This window comes from Phoca vitulina, unplaced genomic scaffold (assembly GCF_004348235.1).
Source record: "Phoca vitulina isolate PV1807 unplaced genomic scaffold, GSC_HSeal_1.0 scaffold30, whole genome shotgun sequence".
NCBI classification, from domain to species: Eukaryota; Metazoa; Chordata; class Mammalia; order Carnivora; family Phocidae; genus Phoca; species Phoca vitulina.
This window is the reverse complement of record NW_022589733.1, coordinates 23,149,095-23,172,415: the sequence shown is the minus strand read 5'-3', so window position 1 is coordinate 23,172,415 and position 23,321 is coordinate 23,149,095. Positions and strand designations below refer to the sequence as shown.

Below are 23,321 nucleotides of genomic sequence, written 5' to 3'. Positions count from 1 at the left end.
GTGCCAAGGTGGGAGAGCAGGCAAGGTCATTGGAACTGAAAGGTAGGGTGTTAAAGAGAGGCTGCTTCACTGAAGAAAGCAAAACAAGCAAAAATGAACAACCCCCCCCCAAACCCAAACATACATATATTAGAAGGGATGAGAGTTATAGAAACATATGTAGAAAATGATGTATGTTAATTAAATAGAAGGCTTCTGTTGAAGAAGTAAATACTTGAGAAGACATAAAAACCAACATGTAGAAAATTCAGTCCAAATGCAGTCAATAAGTATTGATGTCCAGAGAGTGCAGAGTATCTACTTTCTCTTCTTTTTGCCTTCAATGCTCATGTGGTAGCTGGAGCTGCAGCGGCCATCTTGGAACCATGAGGAAAAGTCAAGAGACTCACACAGACTTCAATAAGCCTCAAAGCCAACACAAGCAACGGTCTACCTTATATCTTAGGCAAACTATAAGAGACTCTTAACTCTAGAAAACAAACTGAAGGTTGCTGGAGGGGAGGTGGGTAGGGGGATGCGGTAACTGGGTGATGGGCATTAAGGAGGGCACTTGATGTAATGAGCACTGGGTGTTATATGCAACTGATGAATCACTAAATTCTACCCTTAAACTAATAAAAAAAGAAAGTAAAAAACCCCATATCCTATCTGTTTAGACCACTAATATTGGATTTTCTGTTTCTTGTAGCTAAACACAATCCTAATACACAAGCAAGTCTTCCTCCTCTATGAAGCCTTCAATGACTTTTAACAGTTACCAGGAACAGTAGGACCTCATTCCTTCACCTTTCTGGAGCCTCTCCATCCACACACACCTCAATTATAGTATTTACCATGTTGTTGATCAATTGCTTATTTACCCTCTGCCGAAAATATTTCTTCTACATCCATTTAGAATCATATTAGTGTTATAATGTTTGCTTTAATTGATAAACCTTATTTAGAAAACTCGAAGAGAAGGGAAGTCTATTGAATTTACACACATAATTGCCTGCCATGTTTTTACTTCCTTCTTGATGTTTCATAATTCCTTCTTTTTTTTTTTTTAATTTTAAAAAAGATTTATTTATTTGAGGGGGTAAGGGGGAGGGGCAGAAAAAGGAGAGACAGAATCTCAAGCAGACTTCCCGCTGAGTGTGGAGCTCAAAGTGGGGCTCCATCTCACAACCCTGGGATCGTGACCTGAAACAAAATCAAGAGTTGGATGCTTAACTGACTGAGCCACCCAAGATTTTTTTTCAAGAAATCTCTACCCCCAACGTGGGGCTTGAACTCATGACCCTGAGATCAAGAGTCACACATGCTCTACTGATTGAGCCAGCCAGCTGCCCCCATAATTCCTTCTTTTATTATTTACTTTTTGTTCAGAGAAACTTCCTTTAGCCAGTCTTTTAGGAGAGACCTGCTAGTAACAAATTAATTTTCCTTCATTCAAGAATGTTTTATTTGTCCATTTATTTCTGAGGCATATTTTTGGTGTATGTAAGATTTGGGATTCACAGTTATCTGCTTCCTGCACTTGTAAAATGTTGAGACACTTTCTTCTGGCCCCTATGGTTTTTGATAAGAAATCTGCTGTCATTCAAATAGTTTCCTTCCTATATGTAGGGTGTCTTTCCTCTTTCACTGGTTTTAAGATTTTTTGTCTTTAGTGTTTAGAAGTCTGACTATGATGTGTGTGGGTTTGGATTTATTTAGATTTGTCCTATTTGGGATTGCCCTGATTCTTGAATCTATAGGTTTACATCTTCTGCTAAATTTGGGAAGCTTTCAGTCATCATATCTTTGAGTACCTTTTCAGCCCAACCCTATTTCTTTTCTTTTCTTTTTTATTTATTTATTTTTAAGATTTTATTTATTTTTTTGACAGAGAGAGACATAGCGAGAGCAGGAACACAAGCAGGGGGAGTGGGAAAGGGAGAAGCAGGCTTCCCGCAGAGCAGGGAGCCTGATGTGGGACTCGATCCCAGGACCCTGGGATCATGACCTGAGCCGAAGGCAGACGCCTAACGACTGAGCCACCCAGGTGCCCTTCTTTTATTTTTTTAAAGTTTATTTATTTATAATCTCTACCCTCAACGTGGGGCTCAAACTCACGACCCAGAGATCAAGAGTCACATGAGAACACTCTCTACCAACTTAGCCAGCCAGGTGGCCCAGCCCAACCCTATTTCTTACCTCTTTCTGGAACTCTGATGACAAGGATATTAAATTCTTTCCACAGGTCCCTCAGGGTCTGTTCATTTTTTTATTCATTAGACTCAAATAGATTTTTCCAATAGAACTCAAAACAGAGTTTATTTTCTCTCTTGTTTAGATTGGGGAGAATAAGGGCTTCCCAAAGATGTCCACATCCTAATCCCTGGAACCTGTGAATATGTTACCTTACATGGAAACAAACTTTTTGATATGACTAAATTAAGAACCTTGAGATGGGGAGATTATCCTGTATTATCCTGAAACCAGTGTGATCACAAGGGTCCTTATATATGGAAGAAGCAGGCCTAAGAGAGTTAGAGGGGGACGTGACTATGGAAAAGGCTGGAGTCATGTGATGTGAGAAGAACTTGATCCACCATGGCTGGTTTTGAGGATGGAGGAAGGAAATCATGAACCAAGTAAGACAGGTGTCCTCTAGAAGCTAGAAAAGGTAACGAAATGGATTCTCTCCAAAGTCTCCAGAAAAGAATACAGCTTTGCCAATACCTTGGTGTTAGCCCAGTGAGACCTAGGTCAAGCTTCTGACCTACAGAAGTATAAGCTAAAAACTTTGTGTTGTCCTAAGCCACTACATTTGAGGTAATTTGTTATGAGAGCAATAGGAAAGAGAGATAGCAATTTCTATTGTTCTGTCTTCAAGTTCATGAGTTCTTTCCTCTGTCCCCTTCATTCTCTTGTTGAACCCACCAACTGAGTTAACTTTTGGTTATTTTTTCACTTCCAAAATTTCCATTTGGTTCTTTATATCTTCTCTTGCTTTGCTGAGAAATAACTACGTTTTCACTAGTTCCAAGCATGTTTGTGATTGCTCTTTGAAGCATTTTTATGTTGGCTGCTGTCTGATCTTTGTCAGTAATTCTAACAGTTATATCAATGCTGACACCTATTGTCTGTCTTTTTCCAGTTTGAGATCTTTCCAGTTTTTGGTATGATGCATGATTTTGATTCGAAACCTGGGAATTTTAGCTATTATGAGACTCTGGATCTTATTTAAATCTTCTGTTTGAGCGGGCCTGCTCTGACACTGCTCTGGCGAGGGACATGGGAGCACTGCCTCATTGCTGCCAGGTGGGGGTGGTGGTCCTGATTTCCCACTTGGACTTCTCACAACTGCCTGACAGGGTGGCAGTTCCTGTTGCCTACTAGTCCTAGACAGATACCTCCCTGGTGGGGAGGGGTAGAGTGCCTTGCTGCTGTTCTGCTGATGCCTTAGGGTAGGGAGGCCCATTGTGGGGGAGGGAGGGACATCTCATTACCATTGGGTTGGGGTGGAAGTCAAGGCTTCCCACGTGGTGGCTTCATTGACAATGATGGAGGTGGGAGGGGATAATGAAAGCTCTAGCTCCCTACTGGGCATTCTTGAACACAACAGGGGGTTGGGGCACCTCATGACAGCTTGGATAGAGTATAAATCTAAACTCCCCAATGGCCTTTGCTAGCAGGGATTGGGTAGGGCCACATAGATTGTCCTGTTGCATTTGACTGTAATAGAATAGTTCTTATCTGAAAGTTTTCTATCTTGCTAGGCTCCTCTTTTCCTGGTCCTTTGGCTAGTAGGAGCAGGCTTTTTGGGGGCTTTTTTTTTTTTTTTTAAGATTTTATTTATTTATTTGACACAGAGAGAGAGAGAACAAGTAGGCAGAGACGCAGGCAGAGGCAGAGGGAGAAGCAGGCTCCCTGCTGAGCAGGGAGCCTGACGTGGGGCTCGATCCCAGGACCCCGGGATCATGACCTGAGCCGAAGGCAGCGGCTTAACCGACTGAGCCACCCAGGTGCCCTGGGGGGCTTTTTTTTTGGTCTCCGTCTATTGATGTTTCTCGGTTGCTGGCTCCTTTAGCACCCAGTTTTAGATCTATGAAGCAAAAAGGAAACTCAGGGAACTCACCATTGTGATGTTCATTGGTCCCAAGGACCCTAGCTGGTCTGATTTTTTTTCTCCCTACCTTTTAGGCTTCTAACATTTGTTTTGCACATGATGTGCAGGGTTTTTATTTGTCCTTAGTTGGGCAGAATAAAGAAAGGTATATCTACTTCATCTTACTAGAGCAGAAATCTTAAAATCTGCTCTTATTTAAGCCAGTCCCAATGGGCTTTGTTTCTTATAAACAAATGATTCTTAATTAAAATATATATGAAGAGCTGAAACTTAATTTTAAGGCAATGAGAGCAAATGAAGGTTTCAAAACAGAAGAAGATCTCCAAATTAAAAGTCAACGCCTTGCCTGAAAATGAAAGTGATATTTCAACAGAACTAGTATTCCTGTCACAGTAGGTTCAGATCCTGTTAGCCTAGGGAGGTATCTGTTGCAGGAACTAGGCAGGAGGGAACTAGTTGGAAGGTGGCCTTACAGGGTTCCTTTGAGAAGGAAAAGGGTGCTCACCTGGTTTGTGATGTTTACTTCTTTCTGAACAGCATCAGAGAACTTAGTTGCTTTGGAAGGGCTAGGTTTGTAGAAGTTCTCGCTTTCCCGGGATCTTGCATGTCTAACATGGCTGACTCTGATTAAAGAAGCAAGAGTACACCCTCAGGTTGGGGTGGTGACATTAAATACCATCTGTCAGCTAATTGTATGGTCTCTTCTCTTAGGAATGGGGGAGATAGCCAAGGGGGCATCTGGGAAAGTCAGCTTATTTATCATTAGCCAACCTCATTTAACAATTGTACAAAAACTATGTAGTCATTGGACTTATTAAACATGATTCATAAAGACACTGAAAATTACTGCAAGAAAACAATAATGTATAAGTGTTTACTTGAGTTCTCTGGAAAGCAGTGTGTGAAAATTATTTATAGAAAATCATCTGTAGAAAAATCTTTAACCTGACCTTACTTTAAAAAATGAAATGTCAAATAAACTTAAATTCTGTCCCTTTTCTTCACATTTATAGTCATGGTGTTTTCAAACTGAGTTTAAGCAATAGCTCCAACATAGGTTCTGGTAGCTGTTTACTTCACTTGAAGCTCATTTACCCAATAATTAGTTTGTCTAGAGGCCAGTTAACCTACCATGTCAAATGCATTTGAGGTGCAATCTTAAACTTTTGAGAGTTTTATATAGTTCAGCATTTACTTGCTTAATGACCAGAACAACTAAAAAGTTCAACCCCCTTTTAATATTTTGCATTAATTTGTACACACTAAGATAAAAAACAAATTATAATTAAAAACAATTTAAAGCAAATACAAATACATCATACTGTCTATAAACAGTATTAAATTATTATAAAATAAATGCTAAAAAAGTGAATAAATTAAGTTGAAATTAAATTTGGAAGAGACTTTATTATTTTTTTTGTGTGTGAAGCAAATATTAGTATTAATAAGCAAGAATCATTCACCAACCTTTATTATAAAAGCCACTGAGAAAAAAGGCTAGGCCTTTTTTTTTTCTCTTTTCCAAAAGAGATTTTAGATAGCTTAACCCAAAATTTCTTAATAGATTCAAACTTAGCCACAATGGAAGAGGATATCTACAAAAATGCAAAACAATTACAAACAAGGTATTTCTGATTTGAAACAATTAACTGGAAGTCAATTTTAAATTAATTAATTAATTAGGGAGTCAATTAGTCAGGACAAGGAGACTTGGGAACTGGTAAAACTATCCCTAATTTGCCAAAAAAGAATATGACCACCAAAAGCCAAAAGCACTCAAAAAGGTAAATTATTTTAGTGAATTGATTAAGAGCTGCCTTGTGAAGAATAGAGAGTTTGCCATTGGAACAACTAAGTGAGCTGTTGTGACAGTGTCTTCATGTGGAGGTGAAAGCAGGCCCGGTAGATGGAAGGCAGCAGTGTGCTTCTCTCATCTACACTTCTGGGGTACCTTCTGCCACCCCCCACATGAAGCACAGCTCTGATTTCTTTTGACTTAGCTCATGGTTATACTAGTCCCCCAGTATCCTACAGGACAATAAATAGGACAATGACTTACTGTGAGTCCTGTAGCATGCTGGAAGCACCAGGACAATAGACACAACCCCACACGGAAGACTTTACATTTGTTCAATTAAATCTATCACGTGTGTGACAGCAGGAAGAAAGCATATGAAATCTGAGGGCAGAGATGTGGGTTCAGAACTGAGATCTACTGGTGATTTCTTGCCTAATCTTAGCCGAGCCATTTCTTTTTTTTTTTTTTTTTTTTAAGATTTTATTTATTTATTTGAGAGAGAGAATGAGATAGAGAGAGCATGAGAGGGGGGAGGGTCAGAGGGAGAAGCAGACTCCCCGCTGAACAGGGAGCCCGATGCGGGACTCGATCCCGGGACTCCAGGATCATGACCTGAGCCGAAGGCAGTCGCTTAACCAACTGAGCCACCCAGGCGCCCTTAGCCGAGCCATTTCTAAACCTTAGTGACCTCACCCCACAAAAGGGGACTGGGTGAATTTAGATAAAATATATGAAAGCTCTTTGTAAAACACAATGCAGGGAATTAACCAGGGAATGGCATGAGTTAAGTAAAGACTTGTCTTACGCTTTCTTTTGATGAATGGGGCTCTCCCCGGTCAGCCTATAGAGCGCATACTTGAAGTCAGTAACACCTTGATTTTCTATGGTGAAGGTGGTGCTTTTCCGAGTGCCACAGATCAAAGCCCCAAAGTTGATGATGGAGGAGGGGCTGATGTTGTATTTGGAGTACACTGCATTCACAGAAAACTTAATTGGGATGCTGGCAATGATTTCACCTCCTTCTGTGATACTGGGCTCAATAATCTAGAAAGGGAGAAATAATTGGGAAGATGTCAGCCACTATGCTGAAGAATTTCCAGGACTGTCTACTTCATTCTTTGCTTTCATCACTGACATGAAATCAATTGCATTCTTTTATTTTCTTTATATTATCGCATCAACAGTATTAGCAAATACTGGTATCAAACTTACTATGTAGCAGCCATGGATCAACGTGGACCAACTTGACCTCCTCTTTCACTTCCCCACTCTTCTCTTGCACTTGATGACTGAGCTCAGCACCTTTGGTGCTCCCCAAAATCAGGGGCTCTATTGCCTGTCTGGCACTCTCGATTCCTGATGACTTTGCACACCCCCCACCTGACCTACTCCTGCCTGCTAGTTGGGGACCAAACCCTTCTTCAAAAAGAAGACCATGTAGTCTTCTTTTTGACATGAGTCCGACAATCCTGCCACCGAGTGAATCCTCCCTTTGAGCTGTTTTACCTGACAGCGAAGAACTGGCTGGTGCTCAATCTTCACTTCCTTTTTAGCACGAAATAACACCTGGACAGTTGTGGGCTTTTCTGTTGAGGTTAATGAGCCCTTCTTGGGTTGGACTGAGATCATAGAATTTACATTGGTTGCCAAAATCCCTAAGGAGTCCACAGAAAAGCTGAATAATAGGAATGAAAGGTCAGTGGAAGCCATTATGGGGAACCCAAGATACTAGAGAGGAGACTCCAGACTGTTGAGTGTCTGCCATGTCTCTGGTCCTGCTTAAGCACTGTGTCTAGAAGTGCCCACTGTGCTTTGTACTCTGTGAGCACCCCTCCGCAGGCAGGATTGATTAGGCCAGGGAGTGATGCTTGAGGCAACGATAGCCATTTCTAGCCTGAGGTCACGAGGTGCCTTTGCAGGAGATCTCTGTGCAACAGGGACACTTGATGCTGGATATGGACCAACTAAATGAATTCATCTCTCTCTCTCTCTCTCTCTTCCTGCTTCTCTATCACTCTCTCTGTCTCCCTTCCTCCCCTCTCTGAGCCTGAATACAGCACACACACACAGGGAACAGTGATGCAGAAGCCAGGGGATCTAAAGAAAGAAAGTGGGGGGCAGAAGCCATTTAACAGAGGTACTTGGAAAGGGAGGCCACGGCCCAATGGGAATGAGATGGGAAGCCATAGAGACCATACTGACTCGTGAGAATGGCAGAGGGACTGGAGCAGGAGCAAGAAACTTAAGTGGAGGTGGGACACCTGGAGTTACTGTGGGGACCTAAATGTCATCCCCATGCTCCAGAAGACTTGGCCGCTCCATTGCTACATGCTTGGTGCCTGAGCTTCCTCACTTCTCCGCAAGTCCTTTCAATAAATTTTGATCACCTGCTCCATCCTGAGGGTGACTGGTCCATGTAATCTAGAAGAGCAGAACTAACGCTCCGTGATAACCTACAACAAAACTCCTAAGATGGCAAGATTCCACTCAGTGCTAATTCCAAGGCGACAGTGGCTTTTTTCTAAGCTTGTTAAGCTTCTATTTATATTTATATATTTCAATTTATGGGTCTAGTAATGGTAGCCCTGAGGTAGGACCTCTCTCATTTCAGCCTTCTTTTAGCTGAAATGAAGCTATCATGAATGCACGGAATTTCTTCTAAGTCTGTGAGGGGGGAGTCCCTTTACCAACTGCAAATTCTTCCAGGAGAAGGATCATCTTCCATAGAATAGATTGGCCATGGCTGCTGGCACTGCCTCTAAGGGTTGTGTGGCCCTGCCTGGGTGACCTCCTCCCTCTCCCCACCCAGCACCACCCTTTCCTCTCTGAGAAATCTCTTATTTAGTGCTTCATTTTTCATCTCAAGAGATGAGCACAAGCTGGAGCTCCATTCCGTCAGGCCACCATTTGGGTTCTATAACACAGTGGTTCTTAATATTAAAAAAAGAAAATTGGAAAAATCCCTCTTTTTCACATGAAATCTTATGTGGAATGCCAACTTATGAAACAGATACGAGCCAAAAGGAGGGCAGGACAGCTGAAGGCCAGGTCCCCATCTCTAGTCTCTCCTTCCACCCGCAGGACCTCCCCTCACCTAGGACTTCTTCCTCCCGACCTCTCCCTCTGAGTCTCTCTCCCACCCTCAGATCCCTGTGGCTCCGGGTGCTTTGAGAGGGACTTTAAGGGTTCCTGTAAAGCCACAGAGTTGAAAGCAGTGTGAAAATCCCTGCTCTTAGCCCTTGGAATTCCATTCATTTGAAGCCTGAGAGAGGCTACAAGCAGAGATGGTTCTTATGATTTCCTCAATCAAGTTTCTGTTTTTTATCACCCAGACAACACTTTTCTTCCCATGAGCGGAAGTAGATGACCATATGCGTGATGGTTTCCAGGTTACCTGAACATGATCTCATACTTCCCACGGTTCTTCAGTTGCAGGGGCTGCTTTGCCTCTTCCATGACCTTCACAATCCCAAAATCGAGGCCTCCTTCAGCTCCTGCAGAGGCCAGGGGCCAGCGTGGGGAGGGGAAGTGGATGGCGTGGGAGTGAGAAGTAGGGAGTTGAAGTTCACATGGAAAATCCATGGTGACAAGTTTAGAGAATTTGTTTTCTGAAAACACTGCGGCTGAAAAAACCTCCTGTAATTGATTCTCAACAAACAAACAATAGACTGCTCCTGCACCTACTTCAACTTGGGTAGCTCCCTCTGGCTTCCATTTTAGGACTACCATCCTTCCTTTCATGCTTTCCCTTAGCTAAAATTTCTGGTATTTAAAAAAATTTTTTTGCATCAGGTGTATAATAAACATAGTTAGAATATTACATATAAATTTGTATTGTTTTACTTAGCACTGCATCATAAGCATTTCCCCACATAATTAAAAACTCCTTGGGTGATAGACATTGGGGAGGGTATGTGCTATGGTGAGTGCGGTGAATTGTGCAAGACTGTTGAATCACAGATCTGTACCTCTGAAACAAATAATACAATATATGTTAAGAAAAAAAAAAAGAAGAAGATAGCAGGAGGGGAAGAATGAAGGGGGTGGAAATCGGAGGGGGAGACGAACCATGAGAGATGACGGACTCTGAAAAACAAACTGAGGGTTCTAGAGGGGAGGGGGGTGGGAGGATGGGTTAGCCTGGTGATGGATATTAAAGAGGGCACGTTCTGCATGGAGCACTGCGTGTTATGCACAAACAATGAATCATGGAGCACTACATCAAAAACTAATGATGTAATGTGTGGTGATTAACATAACAATAAAAAATTAAAAAAAAAACTCCTTATAAATGTGATCTTAATGGTTATATAATATACCATGATATGCTGTTCTATAATTTATAATATTATTTCTATGGTAATAGTGTTCCATTCTTGATAGATATTTAAGTTATTTTCAATCTTCCATTATTACAAATAATGCTGCAATAAATATCTTTGTACATAAGACTCATGACATATAAGCAAACAGGCAGCTCTCATCTTCTCTGAATCTTGCTGAGAAGGAGAGCAATCAGAAGAAGGGATAATAACAAAGAACTGCATGCTAAAAGGGAGGGATCTAACCTGGCTGTGAGGGCAGTGTGGTGGGCAGAAAGAATAATGCCCTGTGCCCCCAGAAGTTGTCTGTGTCCTAATCCCTGGAACCTGTGAATATGGTAGGTCACATGGTAAAGGGGGATGATGGATGGAGCTAAGGTTGCTAATCAGCTGACTCTATCTATCTATCTATCTATCTATCTATCTATCTATCTATCTGTCATCTGACTTTAAAATAGAAAGATTATCCCGGATTCTCTGGATGGGCCCAATGTAATCACAACACAAGTAGAAGAGGGAGACAGAAGTGGGAGAACCAGAGAGATGGTGGCGTGGGAAGGATCTGACCCAGTGTCGCTGGCTTTGAAGATGGAGGAAAAAGGATCATGAGCCAAGGATGCAGGTAGCTTCTAGAAGCTAGAAAAGGCGAGGAAATGGACTCTCCCCCAGCGCCTCCAGGAAGGAATGTGGCTCTGCGGACACCTTGATGTTAGCCCAGTTAGATCAGTTTTGGACTTCTGACCTACAGAACTGTAAGATGATAAATTTGTATTGTTTTAAGCCACACAGTTTGTGGTAATTTGTTACAGCAGTGATGGAAGACTAATGCAGTTAGGGAGATAGGTACTTACTCTTGGATGGCTGGTTCAGAAAAGAGCTCTGCCAACTTTATAATTAGGGCCGCCCCCTCTCATCTCCAGTTGGAGAAAATTAAGATTCGTAGTCATGTTGCCGACATTACTCTGGGACTTGCATTACTATTTGATGAAATTCCACACCCTCCCCAACAACCACTAGTCTTCCTCAACATAAGAAATACATTGCACTAAAAGATGTGACTTCTAAACACCCATTCCTTGAAGGGGTCAACAGACCTTTGGGGAAGGTGATGTCCAAGGCAACGTCGTAAGACTCTGCAAAGACCAAGATGTTTTCAATCTGAACAACACCAATGAGATTGTCTGCATCCAGAACCTGTTAGGGTAAAAGGGACTCTTCAGTAAAAGAAAGATCCACAGGGGGCTTGGAGCTTGAACTATGTACCACACAGCTGGAATGATGAAGGAGGAGATACGGTAGAGAATATCTTAAAAGTGTATTTAGCTTTTGTCTTCACTGAGCATTTGGTATGATTAGTGTTCTCATAACACTCTTTGGGAAATGCCAGTGTAGACAATCAATATAAGAATGGGGAAAAGGGACTGCATTTTTCATCTTGTCCACTTATGAGGTTTAAATTATTTGCGTGATTTTCACCGCATTATTGAAGTTGGGGCTATGAGTATACATTGCAGAGAAGTGTTCCTTGGGACTTTTAAATAAAATAAACCTGAAGAGCATTTTTCTGAGAGTTGAAATGGAAAACCTGCACACTGTAAATCATCCTTGCTTTACTAATTTTATAAATCTGAATTCTTCTGTTCTTTGTTTCTGGTTCAAACTGTAGAAAAAGTGCTAGATTTTCATATAATGTAAGTGTAATGTTTCTCTCCAGGAAATTTCACATGTTTTATTTAAGTGGACACCTTCGCTATTCAAGTTGGAAATGTAAAAAAAAAAAAAAAAAAAAGCAAGCCTGCACCTGTCCCCCAGTTGCTCAATGTCCCCTCCCTTCCTTCCTGTCCTGAGGAGCACCTGAACTGGTGTCAGCTGTCAGCTGGACCCAACTTTTAACTCTTGAGACAAACAAGGGGGTGGGTGATAAAGGGTCCATTCATCAAGGGGAAGAGCTGTTGGCAGTGGGGTGGCTCTCCTGGACACCCCTGCCTCTCTGTTGATGTCTCAAGTTAAGAAATAAAATCACCAGCTTCCCATGATTTGTACTTTGGTGTCAAGTGGGAAATTTGTAGCTGTCACCAAACTCAAGTTTTAATTCAGAATTTCCATCTTTTCTTTCATCACCCATTTTGCCAATGTTTCACAGAACAAACTGGACCCACTTCAGTTTTACCTTCTTTTGCTGCTCAGCCTCTGACAGAGACGACAAGAAGGACTGACAGCAGGAGGGAAAAACATGACAAAGAATTTGGATTATCAGCTCCAGAATTTACACAGTGTTTTTCTCCTGACAGACAGCGTGTACCCAGAGCTCTCTATTTCCTTTGTTTTCTTATTGGAGTGGAGGTGGAGATTAAATTTTGTAACTGGCGGAAATAGAACGAACAATTTAAGAGGTACACAAATAAAATAAAATGAGTACACCAGAGCACTTTCCAAAGGGACCAGAAAGCAAGGCACTTCCTCATGTAGGTGTTGAAGGAATATAATCTGGGGAAGAGAAGCCTTAGACCACTTTGAGGAGCCTGAGGGGAAACCCACTGTGTCTGCTTTGACTAGAACACACAGGGATGCCATATCATCCCTAGAATAAAGAAATGTTTCCATACCAATTGGTAAACAGCTGTCACATGACCTCTCCAAGAATCCCCTCTTGCCTGCCTCCCCCACCACTCCTACCATGGGAACCCGTGAAGGCCCCATGATCCAGCAAAAGAAGGATGAAGCTGACACAGCGGGGACCCCACACCAGCCATGTGGCCTGGGTTCACTGTGCAGAGACCCATGTCTGTGTAGAGACTGATGTTTAAAACGTTGACTATCACCCTCTGATATTCAAAAACAATTGCTGATTAAATGAACCTGTCAGTATCTGTGTTCAGCTACCTTTTTTTTTTCTTAAAGATTTTATTTATTTATTTGACAGAGAGAGAGAGACACAGTGAGAGAGGAAACACAAGCAGGGGGAGTGGGAGAGGGAGAAGCAGGCTTCCCGCGGAGCAGAGAGCCTGATGCGGGGCTCGATCCCAGGACCCTGGGACCATGACCTGAGCCGAAGGCAGACGCTTAACGACTGAGCCACCCAGGCGCCCCTGTGTTCAGCTACCTTAAGGACGTCATAAGTAGGTGATAAGAGAGATTGGATCCATTGAGTGGACCCAAAAGTAGAAACAGGATTAATTCCTGTAAGTTACAGTTGGAAATCTGAACCCAACCCAAGGAAGAATTAATAGTCAGACCTGCTCAAAGGTAGATCAGACTACTTTGAGTATGGGTAAGTTTTCTATCCCTGCAACTATTCAAAGAGAAGCTTGGATAATCCCTTGATTGTTGCAGAATCAATGCAAGCATCAAAAATCAATGACATTCATTCATTCATTTGTTCATTTTACAGATTCTACTGAGTACCTTCTACGTTCGGGCCTGTGCTAGACATTGGGGATATGATGGGGTAGTGGACTGGCTGGTGGCCATGTCTTAACCCCTGGAACCTGTGAATGTGACTTTACTTGGAAACAGTTTTTGCAGAGGTAATTAAGTTAAAGATCTCGAGATGAGATCATCCTGGTTTATCTGGGTTGGCCCTAAACCCAATGACAAATGTCCTTACAAGAGACAGAAGAGGAGAAGACACAGGCAAAGAAGGCCATGTGAAGACAGAGGCAGAGATCAGAGTGACGCAGCCAGGAGCCCAGGAACTTCCAGAAGCTGGAAGAAGCGAGGAAGGGTTTTTCCCTAGAGGCTTCAGAGGGACTGTGACCCTGCAGACACCTTAATTTCAGACTTCTGGCTTCCAGAATTGTAAGAGAATAAATGTGTGTTGTTTTAAGCCACTTAGTTTGTGGGCATTTATTACATCAGCTCTCGGGAATGAACACAGATGATGAGCAAGTCAGGCAAGACCTTGCCTTGATGGAGTTCACAGGATAAAGTAAAGAAACAAACAGGATATCCGCCAGGGGGAGGCGCTCTGAAAGATACAGAAGGCAGGGTGAGTGATTGCAAATAACGGGATTTCTTCTACGCGGTGATTAGGGGAACCCAGTTGGAGCAGTGCTGTTTAGTGGATCCCACAGAGCCTGGGGGCAACATTCTTGGCAGGGTTGCTGCAAGGCCAAGGGCCTGAGGCAGGAAAAAGCCAAGAGTCGATGTGTGAGAGCTAGGGTAGATACCGAGGCAGGACGGGCCTGAGAAGCTGGCAGGGACCCTGGGCTTGATCCTCACTGCAGCTGGAACCAGCAGATTGCTGCAGGGAGGAGAGGGGCCTGACCTGACTGACCTGGAGCAGGAATGGGGCCTCTGCTGAAGTCCAGGCAAGAGATGCCACAGGCGGCCTGGGAAAGGGTTGTGGCAGCAGTGTGGGCAGAGGAGTGGGTGGGCGGGAGATACACTGGGAGACAGTCGGAGCCCTGGGCTGGAGGGCAGGCTGTCAGGGGAAGGAGGGAATCCAAGACAGTTCTTAGGTGTCTACTGGAAGCACCTGGGCGGAAGGTGATGTTACTGAGATAGGCATCTGAGCCGTGACCGGGTTTGGGAGTGTGGAATCGGGAGTCTCAGGCTTCCATCGGGATGGTAACATCATTCACTCCCTCCCTCACTCACTCTGAGTGAGCGCTCTGTTTGTGGCACTGGGCAATCAGCCATGAACAAGACTGCCTTGATGGAGCTTACAGTTGTGTGCCGAGCAAGATGCTGTGGGTCAGCGGTTGTCAAACAGGGATCAGTTAGGAGCGTGTAACATGGAGACATGGCTCTGTGTGTGTGTGTGTGTGTGTGTGTGTCAGAGAACCCAACATGTACACATCTTGATGACCACGTCTGGAGATGTGTGAAGCCTCACCTCCAACCGGATCACCTTCTTGATGTTGACAGGTTTGGAGGGCTGGAAGTGAACTTGCAGGCTGTATTCAGCCTTGGGGGGGATGGTCCCCTGCATGGTGGACACGGTGAAGTCATCGCCCAGGTGCTCCAGGCTGGTGATCCGCCAGGCCACGGGCAGGGGTGTGACGTTGCGGAGAAGAACTACCTTGGAGTCTTTTCTGTGGAGACCAAAAGAAATTTTGTCAGTTTCAAATGATTCTGATCTATTATGGCAGGTCCGAAAAAGCATTTCTGGTGATTTCAATCATTGTTTAGCTCACTAAGCAGAGTTTATCAGGGAATGGGGCCTGGCAGTAATGATCAAGGAATGCAGGGTACATATCATAATATTCTCTCTCAGTAGCCCCAAAAATAAACACTCTCTATTTAGAATAATAAAATGCAAGTGAGTGAAATGTTAAGTTCCAGTTTTGGTCTAGTGTTCTCTGTGCTTTAATTTCTAAACCAAAGATTCTTAACCTCTGAGGATAATGGACTGCTTAGAGAATTTGGAAAAAGTGAGTCGTCCTGAGAAAAATGCAAATATGCACACACTTTGGCAGTTGATTTCTTTTGGAGGGGGTCGGTCCTGGACCCCATGTGTGAACTTCATAGGGTTACTAATCATCTGGGTTGGCACAGGGCCAGAAGTTTCCCTGGATGCAGGACTTTCAGTGCTAAAATGAGGAGAGGCCTGAGAAAATCGGGATGAGTTGGCCACCCTAGAACTTAATATTCTTTAAATCCCATTAGAGTCCTGGTACCATCCAGAACTCTGACCTGTGCAACAAGAGCCGGTCAAAATGCAATTGTCTGGAGTCCAGCTCTAGTTCTGGGCGGACACCTTGGCAGGTTAACTTGAAGACAGCCGGCTCTGGGTTCTCCCTGATGCAGCAGACGATGCAGTCATCAAAGACACCAGCTGCGGTAGGGTAGGCCCATACGTGCAGCATCTAAAGGAAGCGTCAAAACAGTATATTGGTGCTGAGAATGCCGAGACCTCCAAATTCCCAAGAAAGACTTGCCCTGGAGGACTTGTTTCCATGCAACTGTACCTGCTTCTCATTGGGTTTTAGAGTCATGTTGACGGGCTCCAGGAAATAGGTGTTTGCTTTGACATCATTCTGAAAACAGAAGAACGCCTCCACAACCATTGGGGAATTGTTCAGGATGGTCAGTGTCTCCATGTTGCCTGGGAACAAGGAGGACTTGTACCTGGAAGTGAACAAAGATTAGGGATGTGGATGTAAGGATTGACTGGGAGTTCAGGTGGCAAAGGAGACTGTGGGGCATACAGCAATGCCAGGGGGTCGTGTGGTATACTGAGGCAGTGGCCGGGCAGCTAAGAACACAAGCTTTGCAGTTATGAAGACTTGCAGCTGGACTTGAGCCCCCCTTCACCACAAGCCTTGGTCTCCTCAGCTCTAAGATGGATGAAAATACTTCTTAGGATTTCTATGAGTATTTAATGCAATGGTGCACCTAATGCTCTTTAGGACAGCTATAGATATCGAAAGCCCAATAAATGCTAGCTATTATTGCAAAGAATTCTTTTTTTTAAGTTTGTTTATTTATTTATTTACATAATCTCTGTTCCCAACGTGGGGCTCGAACTCATGACCCCAAGATCAAGAGTCGCATGCTCTACCAACTGAGCCAGACAGGTGCCCCATTATTGCAAAGGATTCTGAGAAACATGAGGCTCTATCCTTCCCAGGTCTTATATTCCCAGGAGATATAATCCTTTGAGAGCAACTTGTTATTTCACATATGCCTTAGAGATGATCACATTTACCTCCTTCTCTTAGACCTGTACAAGACGTTACTATTCTGACATGGATTCATTTGGCGTGGTTCACTGTTATAAGCCTGTTTCTGTTCCTCTGTGCCTTAGGGAAAGAGTCACAGAGGTGAGCGCTGTGGGCATCTGAAGCTGCTCAGGTAAGGGTAAAGAACAGAAAAGGAGCCATAGAAGGTACAAGGAATGCCAGTGGAGATGCACATCATCAGAGGTCAGAGCAAAGGCACCATAGTACCCACTGGAGCCCAGGAACAGTCTGAAAAGCTTTTTGGATAGGTGGTGATGGAGGAAGGAAGGAGAGCAAATGGCAGAGTGCTCTCTGTGTCATGACCAAAGGGGTAGTGGCCTCCATATCGAACTGGTCATCACCATTAGGCAGCACTGCGCTAAGTCTCATGGGCTAAGAACTCATTATCCAGTTCAGTTTCACAAATCCGTGGGTGGGGGCTATTATTTTCCCATTTTGCAGATGAGAACATTGAGGCTCAGCAAGGTTTGAGAAAATAAACAAATAATACCCAGTTGTACTGGGCCTTGTTTTTGGGCCACAGTAATCCTTCTCCTCCTGGACCAGTGCTGTCTGGCCCCAAGTTCTGGTTCGTTCCAGTGCTGCCAGGACACATGCCTCTCTTAATGGCCATGATTCCCCTGAATCCTGACCCTGGGATGCTGTGTCCATCGTGTCCACGAACCTGACCCCCCTCCTTCTCTCTCCGAAGCCCGTTTACTGGGACCCTTCTAGTCGAAGATCCACTCCAGCATCAGCCAACCCTCTGCATTTTGGTTTTCTGGTCCAGCCTCTCAGGAAATAAACTCCAGTTATTAAGAGACTGGAGAACAAAGAGGGTTTGCTAGGTCTACCAAGTCAGCATGAACACAAACACTTATCACAATAAATGCTAGACTAAATTAAGACACGCTTAGAGCTAGATCTAGTTTCGGTCTCGCCTCCCTGCCTACACAGGGAGAAGTCTGTATATACCCAAAACAACTGGCATCACTGAAAACATGGCTGTCAGCCTCACCCAGGACCCCGAATTCGGCCTGACAACCTTCACCTGTTTCTCTAATATTCTCCCTCTCCAACTTTCCACAAAAACTGTTTCATCTGCTCTCTATTTTCTCAACATCTTTATCTTCCCTTCGCTTCCCTCCCTGTTAGGGGTGACCTCACAACATGCATCATGGGGACCTTCTCACAGGCCCAACCACATCTGCACCTGAAGCCATCTGCCTTACTTCCTCCTAGTGGGCGGTGGTGGCCCCTCTTCCTGGCAAGAACAGCATCTCTGTATCCCATTTGTGTTGTCTCAGGGAGCTGTATCACCGATGGTCCTCACTTCCTCTGGAAACTCCAACCTCTTCCTCCCTGTGTCCCCTTGGCATCCAAACAGCATAAGAACAACAGTGTGTGAGCAGTGTTCCCTGGACTCCATGTCTCCTCCCATCCTTGACTGCCTCCATTTCTCTTCACTGCCAAGTTTTCCAAAGAACTACCTTTACACCCCTTCTCCATTCTCTCACCTCTCACTGACTCCTCAACTCACTTTGCTGGGGCTTCATCCTCAGAAATCCCCAAAAGGACCTTTGTTAAGGCTCCTAGGACCTCCATGTTGTTGAAGCGCATGGATGTCCTCTGCGAACCCAAACCACAGAGCTTATTCCTTGCTTTGCGTGGCTACTGGCTATACCCCCTAGGCATCTCAAACAACATATCCCAAAGTGAATGCCTGATCCTACTCTTCCCCCACCAAAACCTGGTCCTCCTCCAGGCTTTTCCATCTGGGAAGATGGCACCTGCATTCATCTGGGTGCTTAGCAGAAACTCGGGGCACAAGAACCCAGTTCTCCTGTGGTTCAGGGATAACTGAGGCAGCAGTAGTAAAAGCTACGTCCACAAAGCAACCCTGCCTGTACTACTCATGAGTCCAACTGGGAGTCTGAAATCTGCCTTGAAATAACGGAACACTTACTTATCTCTTGATTTTCCACAAAGCAGTGGCCCGAAGTAAAACTTCTCCATGCTCATAATATACTTCTTAAAGATGACCTCATTTTGCTTTATGTCCATCTTCCGCTGAGTAAATACCACTCTGAACACAGGGGAGGAAGAGAAGAAGAGAGGCTCTCTGAATGCAAGGTCAATGCCTCCATTTGATGTTGACCTGAGCCCAACACTCCCTGTTTAGGAAAGGGTCCAGGTATCTGGAGACAGAATGATTCTTAATCTGAGGACCTCAGTTGAGCCCTTATTCCTGCTCCCTCCCTTCCACCACCCCCAGGGATGAGAGCTTGAACTTGAGAAAAAGTTTCCCAGGTGTCTTTCATAATGAGGGGCTGATGGTAGAGCGGAGTTAGATGTCGCATGCTAGTGTGCCCAGCTAGAAAAACTGAAAACAAGTTCTGGTGGATATTAACCAGCTTCGGTGTTCCTTGTCCAATGCGGCCCCCCTGGTGAGAACTGCAAAAAAACTCCTCTAAGTGGATAAGCTATAAAAGGCTTCCTCCCCTGGAGGGCTTGTCCCACTAGCTTGCTCAGCCAGGTGACTTTATGTTGTGGATAAGGGGTGTGGTGGTGTTTGGTAGCTCAGAAAAATGTCTGCCCGTGGAGAGTCACACATTTAGTGATATTCCGGGACAAAAAGTCCGACAGTACGTATAAAACCCGCTTAAATTTGCTTCATAGTTAAATAAGCAAACTAACTTGCCAGAGGATGATGCTTCCCCTGCCTTCACACCTATTAACATTCTCTGTAGCTCACTTTGATGGTCCATGCCATTCCTGTGGCTTCGTCAATGTCCAAGACACTGAAGCCCAATATGACCAGAGCGCCTGGGGTGCTGCCCCCAGTTCCACGTTAGCAGTAAGAGCTACCTTGCTCAAAGTGCCATGGGGCCAAACGAAAATGTTTCTGTCAACTCATTTATTTATTCAGTATCTCTCTCTTTTAGGTGTATATACTATTTATTAACAGACGAGGCCTACAGATTTATTTCTTCTTGGATATACCCACAGTACGGCCTCGGCAGCCTGTGGGGCTTGGTGTGCAAAAATATGGGATGCTTCAGGAATCTGCGTGTCATCCTTATGCAAGGGCTCTGCTTCTCTGTATCATTCCAATTTGATCAACTTTCTCTTTTAAGGTAAAAATACACTTACTTTGGGTCTTGGCAAATGTAAGGGTAACTGCAGACACCTCGGCAATAGAGCTGGTACTGGCGGTGAGTTCCAAGGACCTCGAAGTTAAACGTCTGGTCAAAGTTCCCGAGCTCATTGGAAGAGAAGTGTATTCGCAGTGTCACCTCACCGTTGGCTGGCACGATCCACCGGAAATGATTCAGCCTGCAAACGACCACAGGACTTGTAAGGAGAGAAGGCTTCCTTTGGGCCAAGAGCAGACAGGACTGCTGCCTGGGAGAAGTCCTGACGGCCCAGAGGGTCTGCTGGCAGGACAGCCCTGCTCTGTCTGGCGCTGTGACGGCCACGCCCTCCATTCAGGGCTCCGTGTTCCCTTCCCTGGGTGGCTCGGAGGCCCACCTGATGAATTTCTCCTGGGAGAACTGCCCAGCGAAGTTGTTCTGGTCCATGTCTGACAGGGGGGCAATGGCTCCGGCTGTTCCCCCAGAAAGGCCCTTCCTGTTGAAGGCCATGCGACGTCTGTCCTTCTGAGTGTCTCGGGCCTGATCCACTTTTTCCTTCGGTTTCTGTCTGCTCCCCTTAGAGGAGGTGGTCTGCTCCTCCTGGGTCTTAATTAAACACAAGCACGAGTCTTAAATATTCATTGACATACACACGAATGGAAAACAGAGATGCCTAGAACACGTGCATGCTGCACGAGCCGGATGCTGGCGGCTGCCGAGGGCAGAGGAGGGCCCAGCCTACTGCACCAGTGGAGAAGAGGAGGAGAGAGAAGTCTATGCTTTCTTGGGCACCCCATTCCCTGAGGAGGAGGCCGAAGCCCAGAGAAAGCTTCAAGCTGCAGGGGGAGTGTTCCTATACTGTGTTTTGCTGTGGTGTGTTTTTAGTACCTTTTACTCTAGACCCCTCGCCCCCTCCCAATCACACTGACATTTGGGCAGACCAGGTTCTTATAGAATATGCCATACTCTGAAATTTTCTGACCATTCTTCGAGCACCATTTCACTTATTCCTTCATTCCCTGTATTTTCTGTAAACTGGAAATTAGGGGTAAAGCTTGATTAGATTGATAGGAGATGCTGCATACGTCACACTCCATCACAATGAGGGACCAAAAAAATGCCACCTCAACCCATGATTACAGATGCATTGTGTTCACGTGGCTGGGATTGCTCCCGCCAGACCTGGCCTCCAGAACGCGGGCGTTCCCTTTTGCAGCTGGCTAGTCCCCTGTGCGAGGATGCTCTGGCTTGCAGTGAGGGTCTTGTTCCCTAACAAAGCACTGCTTTTTATATCAGTTGGTGCTCCTTAATTACTTCACTGGGGATAACAGAATAGAGGTTTTCTAATCCTACTCTTCTTTCTATAGTTTTAGCTGCCATCCTTCTAGAATGAAGAGCTTTCCTTTGTCAACTGGGGATGAATTAGAGTTCCTCCTAAAATGGTAAGTTAAAGAATGCTTAACCCTTCTCCGTTAATGGCTAATTTTAAGGAAAAAGGTGGGTGTCATAGTCACCTCTGAGGTTGGCAATTTTTTTTTCTTTTTTATTTGGACTCTGTTCTAGTAAGGTCTGTCCACTCATGCTGTTGATCTCAGATGATAATTCCCCACTTATTTGTAAATAGAAGTTTGAGGTAGTCTCTTCACCTAATTGAGCCTGAGGCACGGCCTAGAGATGATTTTATTTCCTGCTGATTTTATTAGTCTTTGCTGATGTGCTTTTTGTAGGAAGCTGTGTGGAGAGATTCAAATTTGGGGCTATCATACTTCTCTGGGAATAAATAACCCCTCTCTAGGTTTTAATATACATACTTTCTGCATATTATTGGTCAAATCTATTTTCCTTTGCGATTTATTCTATTAATTGCATATCTATTTTCTTCCACTTATATGTGATTTCATTTGGATTACTCATATTTTTAATCTAACTGGAATTAATTTTACTGTATTGTATCAGGCAAAGAGATAAAAAGTGAGTTTACCAAAATATCTAATCTCCCACTCATAAATTCTTTGATAATCTGTCCTTTTCCTAGTGTTGTGTGTTCCCTTAACTTGTGTCTGTTGATTCTTGTATTCTCATGCACTGTGTAAACTACCTTAGCTTCCCAATACATCCTAATGTCTTTTTTTAAGAGAGCTGCTTTTGCTTATTTTTTCTCCCAGATGAGCTTCTGAGCAATTCAACAAGTTCCCCAGACCATCCCGCGGGGACTGGAAAGGGTAGAAGATGAGAATCGGTCATTCTGAGAGAGGCTCATGTGGGATCCCCAGGCGGGATCCGCAACGAGTCAAGGGCAAACATGTCAGTGAGCGTGACACCAAACACCATACTCTGTTTTTGACCATGCAGAGGGTAACCTTCCCTGTCTGCCCATCTGATGTCCTGCCAAGGTCAGGAGCACAAGTGGCTGGCTTGCTCCTTACCTTCCCAGAGCCCACGGTGCCCGAAAGCTCTGTTTCTGCTTCTCCTTCTCTTTTCTCCTCCAGTAGGGAGAGCTCTTCGGATGGGGGGATCACAAACACGAAATGCTTCAGGATTTCTGTTGTGATCAAAGGCAGCCGCTTCAGGGGGTAGGAGATGATTGAGAATAAGGCAGGAGGTGGGATGGGTGGTCCAGAGGAACCCAGACCCAAGATGTCCAGGATCTAAAGGAAAAGCTCATGGTTAATTTCCGATGCAGAGGGCAGGGTGCCCCCAGCTGCCTCCCTGAGTGAGCACAGGGTGGTTTGGACCCTCCTGCCTCTTCCTAACATTCTCGGGAGATGCCACTGCCATGGGCATGTGTTGGGGAAGGGGTGTGAAGGGTCTGTGACACAGCTCTGCAGGTCTTTTTAGACCCCCATGCCCCAGACCAGGCTGGGGCTCTTGCTGTGGGCTGTGCACTCCCTATCCTTCTCTTATCAAGGCCTTAGTCACCTTATCATGTCTGTCTCTGCAATTGGATGATAAACTCCACTGGGACAGGAATTAGGGCGATATAGCACAGGGCCTAGCACATAGCAGGCACTCAATACATTTTAGATACCAGCTCTTAAGATTCTTATGTCTATCAGGGAAATACAAATCGAAACCTCAATGAGATACCACCTCACACCAGTCAGAATGGCTGAAATTAACAAGTCAGGAAATGACAGATGTTGGCGGGGATGCGGAGAAAGGGGAACCCTCCTACACTATTGGTGGGAATGCAAGCTGGTGCAGCCACTCTGGAAAACAGTATGGAGGTTCCTCAAAAAGTTGAAAATAGAGCTACTGTATGACCTAGCAATTGCACTACTGGGTATTTACCCCAAAGATACAAAT

The 23,321-nt window shown here is 44.5% G+C and overlaps 1 protein-coding gene and 1 non-coding gene across 2 annotated transcripts in view; both read right to left on the bottom strand.

Annotated features, from left to right (window-relative positions):
- Positions 1-23,321, bottom strand: part of HYDIN (HYDIN axonemal central pair apparatus protein) — a 340,806-nt gene that overhangs the window by 57,626 nt on the left and 259,859 nt on the right. The window contains exons 47-58 of the mRNA XM_032424356.1: positions 22,442-22,663; positions 20,413-20,621; positions 20,035-20,217; positions 18,848-18,967; positions 16,129-16,288; positions 15,854-16,026; positions 15,054-15,252; positions 11,311-11,410; positions 9,289-9,388; positions 7,401-7,569; positions 6,700-6,938; positions 4,602-4,719 (exon numbers count right to left, since the gene is read on the bottom strand). Of these exons, the coding sequence (XP_032280247.1) occupies positions 4,602-4,719; positions 6,700-6,938; positions 7,401-7,569; positions 9,289-9,388; positions 11,311-11,410; positions 15,054-15,252; positions 15,854-16,026; positions 16,129-16,288; positions 18,848-18,967; positions 20,035-20,217; positions 20,413-20,621; positions 22,442-22,663 (1,992 nt within the window). The remainder of the gene's footprint in view (positions 1-4,601; positions 4,720-6,699; positions 6,939-7,400; positions 7,570-9,288; positions 9,389-11,310; positions 11,411-15,053; positions 15,253-15,853; positions 16,027-16,128; positions 16,289-18,847; positions 18,968-20,034; positions 20,218-20,412; positions 20,622-22,441; positions 22,664-23,321) is intronic.
- LOC116644786 lies at positions 19,924-20,023 on the bottom strand. The gene has a single exon (XR_004301822.1). It is a non-coding gene; the product is annotated as a U6 spliceosomal RNA (small nuclear RNA).